This window comes from Aulonocara sp. 'chitande type north' Nkhata Bay, linkage group LG7 (assembly GCF_057382095.1).
Source record: "Aulonocara sp. 'chitande type north' Nkhata Bay isolate Kocher_YH1m ecotype deep benthic linkage group LG7, A_spYH_male_GT1.1, whole genome shotgun sequence".
Taxonomy (NCBI): domain Eukaryota; kingdom Metazoa; phylum Chordata; class Actinopteri; order Cichliformes; family Cichlidae; genus Aulonocara; species Aulonocara sp. 'chitande type north' Nkhata Bay.
This window is the reverse complement of record NC_141350.1, coordinates 5,938,797-5,953,339: the sequence shown is the minus strand read 5'-3', so window position 1 is coordinate 5,953,339 and position 14,543 is coordinate 5,938,797. Positions and strand designations below refer to the sequence as shown.

Below are 14,543 nucleotides of genomic sequence, written 5' to 3'. Positions count from 1 at the left end.
TGAATACATAATAATCTTCGGTTTCTTTAGCTCAAGTTTTGAAATTGCTACAGCTATAATTTCCTCTGCCACAACGCAGATTAAAGGACTAACATTGAAAAATTACAATTTAAAAGATAATTTCCTGATCACTATAAACATAAATGTTCAGCTTTTTAAAGCTTCTTGTGATCTTCCCTTCCTGAGCTGCACTTTCACTAATAATATAAACTTTTACAAAACACAGGGACATTTTTTACAACATGCACTGCTTTTACACAGCTTTTGAGGTTAAATTAGATGTTCACTAGTTTGTTCACTCTGTGTCATACACGCTTTGAGAGTGTTTATGTTGCAGAGCTACCTGTCCAACAGTTCCCAATCCTCTCCACCCCAGCGGTCTTTGAACTCTTCTGTGTTCATCCCTCCAATTTTATCAAAATCTGATTTATAAATTCCAAACAGACCAAAGCCGTTTACCTCCCAGTAACCTTAGAGACAAAAGAAAAGCACTGAGTCATACAGTTTGATGGTGCAGCAACAGGAAAATCTGATGCCTATACATGATTGTACTTCAAAAAGTGTATTTACTACACATATAAAATAAAAATCACATATATCACCGTAACTGGGGAATGAGTTTCAGTGCCCCTTCAAACTAAGCCTTTGTTAATATGTAACACGTGTATTTTTTGTGTGTTACCATCAGGCTCCTGTGGTGAACTACCACAGCTGAGTCTCATGACAATGGGAGCAAAAGCAAGGCGTCCCTCCACGCAGTGCTTCCTGATGCTTTCCAAGATGTTGAGAGGGAAATGGATGTGCAGGTCACACAGGAATACGATGCTGTGGCTGTCCTGTGGGAGAAAATGCAAAGAAATGCTCAAGTATGTTTGCTACATCCAAATGATATCAAAATCCTTCCTTCAACTGGGCAAAAGAAGTGTCTGATTTTTGTGTGTGTAAGCTGGTGCAAGACAAGCGGATGTTCACATGCGCTTTACCGCTTTTTACATGGGCTTTTAGGATTAACGAGAGCAGAAGCTCTCTTTAGGTCTGTGCTCGGCATGAGTGGGTTGTCGTCACGTCAACAGCCCATAGGTCATTTAGATATGAGTGACAGTCGTGTCATCCCACCATGACAGCACTGACAGTCAACTGACGGATCAACGTCTGTCCAGACTTCCAGCTGCTCCATTCTCCCATGGGTGGGTATGCATGTGTGCGAGACAGAGACAGCCACAGAATGGTGTAAGGGCACATGCACACAAATAACCTGTGAGAGGGAGTGGATGTGACAGCTATGGCATACATATGACAGAGGATATGCGGCTATCTGTCTAAGGAATTCCCTGTCAGCCACAGCTGGACTCTGTGCGAGAGAGCCAAGGAAGGCAGTAGGAGGCTTGGAGATAAGGGTGAGATCCACAGTCCATGACAGACCAACCTCGCTGTGATGCATTCATTATGCATGAGTGTTCTTTCTGCCTGTCCATCAGCCAGTAAAGGTCATGTGGTCTGTGCAAGCGTCTGACCTTCAGTGAGTGGCTTTTGCCTGCCAGCTCACATATTGTCGTCTTCTCTATGTGTGCTTGTTTCACTGACCTCAATAGTGTCCACTCCCATCTGCAGTCCTGCCGAGCGCTCAAAGTTGCCTTCTCTCCTAAGATACTCATATCTGCCAAAACACAAATATATATAAAGCGCGGCAGCCTTCAAAATATTAAAAGTCACAGCACACAGCTCCTCGTGTCGCATGCACACACCTTGGCACACTGCTCTCTCGAAGTGCCTGCTCCACGTCCATATCTTCGCTCTCAAAATCCACAATGATGATGCTGAAATTGTCATCTTTTGTCTGCCGGTGAAGATTTTCCATGTCAGAGATGAACTGCTGCACCCAGCGAGCCTGGTTTTTTACTGAAGAACAGTAATATCAAAGGCAAAAGGACAGCAAGTTGAGAAAACAAAGAAAGTATAGGCAAATAAATTATTCATCTGAAGGATGCTGAATCTGCCCTGGATTCACTTTTGACTCACCTGGGACCACAAAGTGTACCATGACATCTTTCCTCCATTGGAGCATGACTGGCTGGCATAGCAGGGGCTTAGCATATGCAGTGCTCCAGGGTGTTGCTGCTGCTCGGCCAGACGACTTGGTGGGAGGAGGAGGAGGCGGTGGGGTGGTGAGGCTGGGAGTGGCAGTGGAGAGGGCCGAAGCCGGTGCTGAGGCAGGGGCAGAGTCTGTGTTCTCTAAACTTTCCTCCCCCTGCTTGCTGCGGTGTAGGAGCAGGTAAATGTATTCTGAAAGGCGTACCACGCTACGTCCTCTCTCCATAAGCTCCAGCTCCACGAGGTACCGGTTCCCTCTTGCCGAGTCACGCCGCTTTTCAACGTTGATAATTCGCAACAGGGTGTAGATCCTAGGGCAGACAGACAGAAAATATTGAAAATACACAGAGAGGTTGCACATATAGAATACAACGTTTTACATCATTGGCACAAGTGGATTAATTATTGTTTGTGTGTACAAACCACTTCAAAAAAGCTGATTCTCATTATCTGTGGCACATTGAATTTAGCATGGATGATGAAAATAACAACAGAGAAGCTACTTCACACAAATAACATCGAGCTTTGCAAGAACTACTGAAGAAAATTGTAATCAGCATACTGAAGACTGAGAGCAAGACTTCAAAGCACCAGGACATGAGCAATATGTTGCAGCAAAATTACCTTTTGCTTTATATAACGATTAGCATAAGTACCACACCTAAACTAACAAGGATGCAGGGAAACATAGACCTTGTCTGTTTTATTTCATTTTGCCATGCTTACCCCCCATTGTGCTCATTGAGTTTCTCCATGTACTGTGCCAGCACGTCCACCACCTCGCTCTCTGCTAGCTGCAGGTTCCCAGACACATTACAGCGCAAGTCATTCCAGTCAGAGCGCAGAAGCTCAAAGTCCATCGGATTGACCGAGAAAGTCCTCTGCCAGTTAATGCTCTCCTCTGCCCAACCTGGCCGAGCCTCCACCTCCTCGTAGCTGTAATCTGACATTTCACCCTCCTCTGGCTCTGGCTCTGGCTCGGGGTCGGGATCAGGATTAGAGTGGTTTGTTTCTTGGTCGATATCTGGAGGGTTGGGGTCTGGCTGCTGCTGGGACTCTGTAATCTCTGAGGTTCGCAGGTAAGAAGTAACCCGTGATTGACCTTGGATTGTGTTGTCTGTAAAGTTTAATCTTGGTGGGGTAACAGAGGGATGAGGGGGACCACGGTGAGAGGACGGTTCGATTAGGTGGTGTTCTTTACTGGGTGGGTCAGCCATGATAGTAGTCTTTAAATCCCGGTGCTCTCCTTTGCTTTTGCTTTTCTCTGGCGTTCTTGCCCCTGTTGCCTTGTTAGAAGACTTTACCACACTTTCATTGTGTGTGTTGGTGCTTCCATTGTGAGGAGAAGCCTTACCTTCTTTTATAGGGGGGTTAGGCCAGAGCTGAGGCGCACTAATCAGACTCCTACTTCCTGTTACGCCTCCCCCACCACGTCTCCTGGCACCCAGGTTTACCAGCCTGGTGGTCTTTCCAGTCTGATACAAAAAGACTCCTGGGAAAACCTCTCTAGGGTGGCGAGATGCCCTCTCGTCCCTCCTCTCTCGCCGCTGCTCCCTCTCCTTCTCTCTCTCCCTTGCAGGCTTGGGCCTGGTGATGTAGATCTTGTTCTCCTCCCTCTTCTCTTTTTTGCTCCCGGGAAGCCTATCGTGGAGGTTGTTGCCATGTGCAGAGTTGCTGAGGATCTGCCTGGCTCGGCTAGCAAGGGCAGAGAGGGACGACTTTTGGGGAAAGAGAAGAGAAGACTTGCTGAGTTTAGTCCGTGTGTCAACTCCCCTGTCTTCTCCGCCACCTGTTCCTCCGCCTTTCCTGGCAGGGTCTAGTTCTGCAGAATCAGTGTGGACCCAGGACAGAGAGCGACCCCTAACCACGCTTTCGATATCAGGCTGAAGAACCCTTGCTTCGATGTTTTCAAGTCTCTTCCCCGTGTCTTTTCTCATATTCTCCCTTGTATGATCTCTCCCCCAGTCTCTGTCCAAATCCCTATCCATCTGTCTGTCTCTGCGAGGAAAACGCCTCCTTTCTCTGTGCTGTATGATACTGTTGACTGGGCCCTCATCTTCTTCATCATTAGGATCCTCCTTCTCTTTCTCCTTGTCTCGGCCAGCTGGTGTGGGCTCAGACTTTGATTGCCGATAGGAGGGATTTGAAGTATGGCTGGTCTGGCTTGGATAAGAGGGCTTCTTGGGTGACTGTGTGCCAACAATCTCTGCCTCATCCTCTGTATCTACCACCTCCTCCTCCTCTAGGAAATCTGGGGACACGAAAGAGACTTAAAGTTGAATGAGAGTCTGTACGTGTGCAGGTGGGTGCATGTGTTTGCTCATTATTAGTTACCATCTGGGTTCGGGAAGAAGAACGGCCTGTCATCTTCTTCCTCATCCATCTTCATATATTTGTAGAAACCAAACCTGGCAGACAAAACAAGAGGCAGCACAGGCACACACACACACACGGCCACATGCATTAACAGAAGGTTGAAGTTTCGATGTGCCTTGCAGCATAATACACTTAATCTCTTAGTGAGGGGTCACATGAATCACTGCCATCAGATTCACAGACACTTGAACACTTATTCTGCATAATCAGTGTACGCGCTCATATATACAAGACAAAGACAAATGTTCCCATACCTCCCTAAGAGATAAAAGTAATAATGCCCTTACTTCTCCAAGTAGATAGGGGACTCTCTGTAGAAACACTTGTTTTCTCGCTCCATGTGGGTGAGGCGCGTGAAGTCATTAGGGTAGACGAAAGACAGATAGACCTGATAAACAGAGACATGTCAATCAAAAATGCAATCGCCCCAGAAAACAGTGACAGGAGGAAAAGTTAGGTTAAACTATGTGCACTTTGTGACAGTGTTTAATTACAACCAGTCACTTTATATAATGCTGCATTTTGTTAAGGTCATTCTTGTCTAATCTGAAATGGATTTGCTGTGTAACTTGCATCTCTCTCTCATACCAGTTATCGTTCATCTTTGCAGATGTTGCAGTAACCTGTGCTGCCCTAAAGGGGGGAGCAGTGCTCAACACTGCCCTCCACTTACTTTGTTTATGCTGTGCTTGACACAAAGGGAGAGATGCAGTGGCGATATCCAAATCAGCACAGATGTAGCTTCTCTGTTTCTCTGTTTGCTGCGCAGTTGATCGGGATATTACACTGGGAATACTTTTTAAGGGCCACTACCATATCTGGTCACATTTCTGATGACCCCGCTAGTCTACTTTTAGCAACAGCTGACTGTCGAAAAATAAAAGCTGATTCGAACAAAAGCGTCACTCTTTTTGTGACCCAGATGGAAAGTGACTTACGAACTGCAGGCCCTGGTATCTGGCAATGGGGAAATCTTTGACTACATAGGTTGGAGAGTAAAGACAGGCCGGAAGAACGTTTTCCAGTCGAGAGGGATCAATCATAGGGGCTGAGAAGAGACAGAGAGTGACAGGAAGAGGCAGGCAGTTATTCAACAACTAGGCCAAACCAATGTGTGTATAGAACACTTAAATAAATGAATAAATAAAAATCTAAGAGTCAGATAGGTGAGTGATGAAAAAAAGCAGGAAAATCCAGAAAAAATGGAACACAGCCTACTGGATGAAATTACAGTCTGAATACAGCTAAGATGACAACTGCAGACAATCGAGCCAGACAATCAGGCATTTAGAGAAAACGACAGGCCAGAAAATCAGGATGAAGACAGAGAAAGAGGACAGCCTGAAATGATGAATGGCAGATTTACTGCTATAGAAGGTGTCCCTGGGATCCGGCTTCAGCATATCAGCTCCATGCAGGATGGTACGGCCTCCCTCCAGACCCTGAGGCTGTGTCTCCTCTGGGAGACGGATGTGACTGGCCAAGGTCTGAGGGATGTGGTCCACACTGTTCATCTTCAGATTGGACTCATCTGGAAAAAAAGCAGTGAAGAGACATTAAGTTAGAGTCAGCGGAAAAGAGAAAGATTCTTTATCTCATTTCCTTTTTTATGCTCCTCACAATGGACAAATTTGATATTTAATGTTTAAAAGAAGATATGATTTGGGCCACAATTACAGCAAAATCGCTACCATCTATGACGAGGTGGCGACTGAGGAAGGAAGAGACAGAAGGAGAAGCAGAGGGGAGATGGCACAAAGGAAGCAGAGGAAGAGGAGGAGAACCCTAACAAAAGCTGAAGTGAAGGATCAGAAAAAAGTTGAAGCAAACAAAAGCAGAACAGAGCCGAGTCATAATTATACCAATCGATAACAGGGTAGGAGGAGAGCGCACGCGTGATTAATGGCATGTCAGTGGCAATGCCTGATGGGAGAAGTGCTTTATAATTAACAGGGTGGTCAGCATAACTTTTATCCTCACGAGGGTGAATTGTGTCCACCATCTTTCTCTCTTTTTTTCCCAAACAATAAGATATCTGTTGATCACACTGCTGGTTTTTACTACACACAAGTCTTGCAAATGTTGACTAATGGGCTCGTTGATCAGCAAAATAATGGAACCCCTTTTTCTTCCTGTGAAAAAATTGCATCATTTTTCATATATTTGTATTATCATCAAAACCACAGCATTCATTTATGTGCAGCAGAGATATTGAGATGGATCTTTGCAACAAAAACAAAGGAAACCAAAGAAAAAAATGCTTGTTTAACTTTACACATTTATAGCAACTAAGTTGACTGCATCTTTGGTGTTTTTTCACTTAAATTATGAAACATAATCTGTGGCATTATTACACAAATGGAGCTTCCAATTCAGGTTGTGCCAGTAAGAATTTATTTTGAAACTATAGACAGAAAAACACTTGCATGAGCAGAGGGAAGCGTGGCACAATGAAAGACATAAAAATAGCTTGGGATAGTTTTTCAGGTACATAACAAAATACCTCTAAATTTATGTGCAAGTATTCCACTTATACAATGCAACCCTGATTGCAGAATCAAAGTCCTACAACTTTAACTGGTGTCCCAGAGCAAAGAGATGCATGTTTTTGCTCAAACAGGAAGGATTATTAAATAATTTCCAGAGTGAGTGAATGGAAAAAACAACTGAGGGAGGCAGAGTGACATGAGGGAGGAGAAGGGATGGATGGGTGGAGGACGGGAGACAGATGAGGAGATGGTAATGCTCGAATCCAGCAGGTGACCTCATATATGGTACGAGGCTTCATTCCTCTCTGTCACAGCTTGTCATAAACAAGAAGACAGGATTTGGCATGCATCCACATAACACTGCAGCTTTGCCCAAGATGACAACTCCACACATCATTTTCTGTGCAGCTGGCATTTCCCCCTGTTAACGATGCTGAATCTTTGTGACACATTACTATTCTTGGAGCTATAAAGGTTAGACATCTACTCTGGAGATAGTGTTCTCATTTCTGCTAAGAATGACACCTATGGAAGAAAATAGATCATCTATTAGATCCTGAAACTTCTCTTTAGCCGCACGTAGGGAATACATGCTGTGTTCTCAAACTGACATCTGCAGTGAACCCACAGAAGAACATTTTGGTTTAAATAGGTTGTTTCTATGGCATGATTGAGCCTTTCCTTTTGGCAAGCTCTCAGCTGAGCATTTTCAGCAGATTTTCTATTAACAAAGTCCAGTGTGTAAATGCCAATAAATACAAAAAATTAATCATGAAATTATTAGATTCCACGACAAGATGACACAAATTTGATGAATTGCTCTTACCTGTGTAGAGGGAGATGTAGGCCGAGTCTATCACTTCATATTTCAGACCAGGCAGGAACGGACGCCACTGTGTGTGAGAGCAGAGAGTGAGAGAAAAGGGACTGAGCGAGAAAACTAAATGCCAACATGTTCAAAGTATACGGCGAGCAGAAATCGTCCATCAGTCTTTGCTGCCTGAGCTGTGACACTCTGTGTTATTGATCTTAACAACATCACAGGATCGATCTGAAGCAGGGTTTTTCTATAAACACACATAGTTGAAGACAGAAGAGGAAACAGAATAAAGAATGTAGGACATATACATCCTTACAAAAGGTGTAAGCAAGGAAAGGAAACAAGAGGAAAATGACAAACAAAGAAAATAGACCATGAACAAAGAGACAACATGGCTGTATGGATAAGACGGGGATGAGTAGGTGTAGAAAAACGATGTAGTAATGACCTGAAAACAGCAGCGAGAGAGAGAAATAAAAAGGGGATGAGAAAGAGACAGAGAGGCAAGCTACAATTCTTTTAAATAGATTTCACAATTACCTCGTCACTTCTAGTTACCAAGGATATAATCACAGGAGACAGGTCATTTTCCAACCCTCAGCTTGAGAATACAAATATAAACACCCTCCTCAGGCTTATGCAAATGCCCCCAGTGTATGCACGGCATAAAAACATGCACGCTGTTTTGGATTTTAGGGCATTTTATCACAAATGAAGCGCTGAGTGTAGCACCAAATTCTGAAATTAGAAAGGCATTTACAACATCTACAGTGCTGCGAAACAGTGTTTCTCCCTCTACCGTATTGGTTCCTTTTTTTCTGGCTATTTGTCACATATTTGGCAAAATTAACCCAGATAAATAAAAACTCTTTGAAATAAAGTTGGCTCCTAGAACCTGGATGTTGACGTATCCTCGGGCAGGATGCAGAACCCCAAGTTGCCTCTGAGAGCGTGAAAGTTAAAAGTGCTTAGGCATAGAAAAAAAAAGCATTCGTGTGAATGAGATTTGGAGTAAGAAAGCACTTCGAGTGCTCAAATTGAGTAGAAAAGTGCATATAAGCACCAGTCCATTTACCATTTATCACTTTAACCTAATAACTGGTTCTGCTACCTTTGGCAGCAAGAACTGCAAGCATCAAGCATTTACGATAACTACCGATGAGTCTTTCACAAGGCTGTGGAGACGTTTTCAGCCCACTCTCCTTTGCACAAGTGTTTTGATTCAGACACACTAGAGGGTTGAATATTTTTTTCCCTTAAAACATAAAATCACCATTTAAAAACAGCACTTTGTATTTCTTCGGGTTATATTTATCTATTATTAAAATATGTTGTGGATCTAAAACTTTTAAATGTGACATATATACAAAAAGTACAAAATCAGAAAGGCAGAAAATGCTTTTTCACGGCACTGTATACTGTATGCAAATGATACACGCCAATAAAGCATTGTTTCAGAAACACACATAACCGCAGAAGTGCATGTAGTGCATTAAAGAACAATAAATAAGGACACAGGGTAACATCATGCAGAAAAGCACCAGGGGGTGGCCCAGCAGGCCAGCAAAGGCTTCACTATCTTGCTGTCATTTCAGGGTGATCGTCTTCAAGGTCAAGCCAGAAGGCTCCACAACCCAACTCCAGGAGGGACAAAAAAAAAAAAGTGGACACCACATATTCAGTGTAAAATGCAGCCAACCTTTCTGTTATTCTTACACGCCAGAACACACAGCAAAACTCGAGTGATCATCCATTCAACACTAAAAAATACATGAATCAATCCTATTTCAAGGTTTACTTCCTTTTTCGCATTACTTTTAATCACATGTCACAGTCTTATTTTGGAGCTCTTTTTCTGCGTCTCGCCACTTTGTTTCACTGTAGGCTGTAACTGCGTAGCTGCATTTCTGGAATGTATAATGAAAAACAACAAAAAAACAGACCCGTTTGTTTTCGCCAAAGAAATGCAACTCAAAATGGCTCAGCTTTACAGGTCAAAGCTGCAAGCGAAAGATGTTGTGAAATTTAAAATGAGAGACAATGACAGTTGATGCTTTGACTTGTGGCTCGGAGCGTGTTTCAGCAGTGCGTTTAGGAAGAATGTCAACACAACCCTTTCCAGAGCTCAGTGGAGCACAGCACCGCTGATGTGTCATCAGCCTTAAGTGAAGATGAGGAACACAACACTTGTGCTCCTGCAGGGCCCATTTTCTAAATATGTGAACTTCTGTTCATTGGCTGACCTCATATATTTGCTAATGAATTCCTCCAACCCAGCGAGTGTGCGTGTGCATGTGTGGAGACACACAGCATCTTTTATGAAAGCGTAAATGTAGTGTGTCTTGTGTGTACAGGTGTGTTTACTTTAAAACACTTTTGACAGGAAACAGCAGGAAAAAGCAGAGGTGCGCTCACTAGCCCTGCAAGTTCAAAAGAAAGGGGGAGAAAAAAAATCAATATCCAAGGGGAAATAATAAAAAGTACCAACAGTGGAAACAAAATGACAATGAACAACAGGCAGTGTTGTTTCACACAGGCTAGACCACCGACTGATATATAAAGGTTTGATTCTGTTTTCAATCTGATGATCAAAAGAAGGTTTTAATCCTTCTTAGTGTATGGTTTGATAACAAACCGAATAACACACGCAGCTTTTGTTATTTGTTTTTATCATTCAACGATTAGGAGTTTATTGCTTCTGAGAAGACTGACTGCTGGCTGCTGTATTTGTTACCTTAATTCAATCAGTTGCACCAGAGCCCAACGCTCTATCGATAAAAAGTTGTTTTGTTAATGTGACACATAAGTAGAAATGACATAATGAAAATAACTGACCGCTTCAAGTTTACATACAAACCACTTGAGATTTGTGGTCAAATAAAATTAACAGAAATTAAGCACTTTATTTGTTTGATTTATTCTTGCGAATAATGACTTTTATGCTAGTACTAGCTCACCTTGGTACATTTAAAAGGTTGTCAATTTCCATTTGTTCGACTGAGGACAGAGAGGTTCATTGTGTTCTTTGTATAGCTCATCTCTTGTTTCCTCCATGTCGTACATAGCAGAACAAGACAGATGTTAACAAGCCTGATGAAGCCTGCCTTAGGGGAAAAGGCAAGAAGAGAGCGGCGCTACCCTGATGTTATTTGCAACCCCAATTCCAAAAAAGTTGGGATGATGTGTAAAATAAACACAAAATGTAATGATATGCAAATCTTATGAACCCATATATATCATTCACAACAAACACAGAAAGCATATGAAATTTGTAAATTTAAAAAATATTAGCTCACTTAAATTTGATGGTGGCAACATACCTAAAAAAAAAAAAGATTACTACTATGTTTAATCCTCTTTTCTGTTAACAACAGTTTGTAAGAACTTAGCAGACCAGTTTGCTGGACTGTTGGAGGATGAATGTTATCCCATTCTTTTTGCTGCTCAGCAGTCCTGGGTCTTCTTTGTCATAATTTTTTATTTCATGATGTATTCTTGAATGCACGCAAAGCCAGTTCGGCACTCATCTACTACAAAGCCATTCTCTTGTAACAGTTGGACTATTCAGTTTAGCAGCGTCTTGCTGCAAGGACTTCCCTAAAGAAAAAAGCAGTCTTGATTGGAGTATATGCTGCTCTAAAACCTGTATATAACTTTCAGCACTGATGGTGCCTTAACCAGACCTGTTGCCAGTTAACCTAATCATCTGCAAAATGTTCCTCCAGCTGTTTTGAGCACAGTTTCCCTTTCCAGCTTTCCTTTGCCCCTTGTTCCAGAGTTGGGGGTGTGTAGACATGTTTCTGTCACCAAACTCCAAATGAGCTAACATTTTTCATGAAGTAGTAAAATGTTTTAAACTGATATGTTTTCTATGTTCTATTGTAAATTAAATATTGGTTTATGAGATTTGCAAATCTTAGCTCCACCAAGGATTTAATGTTTTTGGTAGAATTTGTATTCATAGGCATCATTCTGCCTATAAATACAATAGCTCGTTTTACATGTATTCTGATAAAACTTTGTAGAGGTGTAGAATGGAGTCACATAAACAATCCATGAAAATTTGGTTTACATCGAACAAGGTCTTCAAGATTAACTCAATGATTTATTGGTTGAAAATTGATTAAAAACCTTCTAACTTAGACATTAAAAGAAATGTGGTGTGTACTGTCAACATATAAAAAGCACCGTATAAAACCTCTGACCTCTTCTTTGAGTTCAAAAGATTGATCTGAAGGTCAAAGTGATATTAATGCTATTTAAAACTAAGTTTCTTATAATTATTCTGATATAATATAATAGGCTAAAGTTACTCATATCCAGTTATTTACAGATCAATGCCTATTAAACATTACTACTTCTACATAATATTTGTGTAATTAAAGTAAACACCTGTCATCCCACCACGCAATTTTTTGTCATGCAATTTTAAATAATTACTTGTTGTTTAAATATGCAAATTACCTAATATGAGTGGTTACAATAACATACATTGATTGTTGTCCAAGTCGAACTGTCAGACAGAAAGCACTGAGAAATGGGTCAAGGCTAGAACAGAGATAGAGGATGGTAAATAATATATTATCTTAGGAAGGCTTGTTTGTTTTTATGTGTCCTTTGTTAACTGCCCAGGGTTATAATTTAATCATAAATGGATGGAGACGAAAGCAGCTCAAGAAAAAGGCTGTGGTAAGCAGGCCCTATTATATCCATTAGGAAAATAGCTCTGAAATCACGCTGTGCATTCTTTTCAGGTTCTTATATAGTACGAGAAAGCTTGGTTTTTATTACTGAAGTAAAAAGGTTTCATTTTTTGTTACACTTAACGTGACTTTTAAACAAATGTATTTCATTTTTAAACAGATTTTGTGTCTACACCACATGTTTTAGTTTTCCTGGAGTAGCCTTCATAATTTCCTGTAAATGTTTTAAATGTTAATCATGAAAGATCTAATTTTAATAATGTGACAAGTGCGTTGGAAGCAGAGGGATCATATGTGAGGTGAAAGAAAAGGCAAGGAAATATTGCCTATACTGATGAGATGCAAGAAAAGTTGCTTTGGTCGGAAGAGAGAAAGTGTGAATTTTAACACTGGCAGTAATTGAAAGTACTGTGGAGCTGTGGTGCTGCCCATTGACAAGCGCCTGGCAGCAGAGCATCAAGGAGAGACTCCTGACAGGCTCTGAACAAATATCTCCCCAACAGAGCATAGCAGAAACAAAGGACTGCTGGTGTTTTGATGCTATGCTGATACTGTTGCACAAACTTCATAAAATGAAAGCTGACCAGGATGCAGACAGCCAAAAAACTAAGTAAAACACTAAAAACCATGAAAACAAAGATTTAAGCCCATGAATGATTATACTCTTATTTCAATTGACAAGTAAACAGAGCTAAACATTTACATTCTAGAGGATAAATGCCACTTTCCATTCCCAGCCAGTGACACGAAAACAGTGGCTTGTTTCTCCACGTCATATCATCTTGTTTTGCCTGGGGATGAAGGGACATCATTCAAAGGGAGATGAAGAGGTGGATACAGAGACGGGGTGTTTAATTTTCTCAGTTAAATTATACATTAACCAAAATCTCTTAGACCAGACATTTCCAATAGACAAATGAGTCCAATATCCATAGCAATTACGGGGATGTTGTAGTGATTGTGTCTACAGCGACTCAATGTGTGCTCTGAGGGGAAACTAGTTAGTCACACTAAAAATCACACAGGTTTCAAATCAAGGCAAATGTACATGACAAAAAACACTGCAGCTACATAAAGAAAAATGAATAAAAATGGGTGTGCAGGTAATTTGGATTAAAAAATGTTTACTAGAAAAGACCAAAGCAATGAAGTGCCAGACATGAATGACTCAGTGAGCGCAACAAGTGTGAAAAGTCTGAACTAATCAAATAGTTACATACAAATGAAAAACAATCCGTTTCTAATACATAAAATGGAATATATATATATATATATATATATACACACACACACACACACACACACACACACACACACACACACACATATATATATATACATATACATATATATACATATATATACTAGGGGTGCAACAATACACAAAATTCACGGTTCGGTTCGATACTTTGGTGTCACGGTTCAATATTTTTTCGATACAAAAAAAATGTTCATGCCTTTTTAATTTGTCATTTATTAAATTTTCACGGCACATTCCGCACCACATCTCTGTGCGTTCATCATTTGTTTGAAGCCAGCTCACTTCCTGCAACTACTTTTCCGAGAATATGCGCTTCTTTTGTGGTTCGGACTCCTTCTGACATTTCTTTGGAGGTGGAGGAACATCACAGTAATTGCTTAAAGGAGCTTCTTCGACATCTTTAAGAGTTCTAAACAAATGTCTGTCCTCCTCCTTAAAATCGTATGTATGCAAACACGCGTTGCAACTTCTTATCTTGTGCCCATTTTTTATTTTGACAGCAAATGCGCACCTTCGGACCTTATGAGCAGCCCTGGTTATTTCGCTTGTCATATTGCAGCCACAGAAATTCTTTTGTCCATGAAACCATAAAGCTGCACTTTCTTTTTGCCTTATGGTCTGATTTGTCATAACTTTTCCGTTTTGTGGTAAGTTTTTCTTTGGCTGTCACTTCTTCACCCTGACCTGTCTTATTTGGCTCAGCAGAACTAAAATATTGTGGCGAGCTCAGACAAGGAGGAGACGGAGGTATCGTTTGGTCTTGCTTCCCGTGAGCTAGCCAGGGAGCACAGCCGTTTATTGAC

At 41.4% G+C, this 14,543-nt stretch overlaps 1 protein-coding gene across 1 annotated transcript in view; it reads right to left on the bottom strand.

Annotated features, from left to right (window-relative positions):
• Window positions 1-14,543, bottom strand: part of b4galnt4a (beta-1,4-N-acetyl-galactosaminyl transferase 4a) — a 155,326-nt gene that overhangs the window by 2,601 nt on the left and 138,182 nt on the right. The window contains exons 9-19 of the mRNA XM_086298183.1: window positions 7,783-7,849; window positions 5,834-5,998; window positions 5,406-5,515; window positions 4,755-4,855; window positions 4,426-4,499; window positions 2,818-4,342; window positions 2,020-2,402; window positions 1,746-1,899; window positions 1,585-1,657; window positions 683-836; window positions 344-470 (exon numbers count right to left, since the gene is read on the bottom strand). Of these exons, the coding sequence (XP_086154309.1) occupies window positions 344-470; window positions 683-836; window positions 1,585-1,657; window positions 1,746-1,899; window positions 2,020-2,402; window positions 2,818-4,342; window positions 4,426-4,499; window positions 4,755-4,855; window positions 5,406-5,515; window positions 5,834-5,998; window positions 7,783-7,849 (2,933 nt within the window). The remainder of the gene's footprint in view (window positions 1-343; window positions 471-682; window positions 837-1,584; window positions 1,658-1,745; window positions 1,900-2,019; window positions 2,403-2,817; window positions 4,343-4,425; window positions 4,500-4,754; window positions 4,856-5,405; window positions 5,516-5,833; window positions 5,999-7,782; window positions 7,850-14,543) is intronic.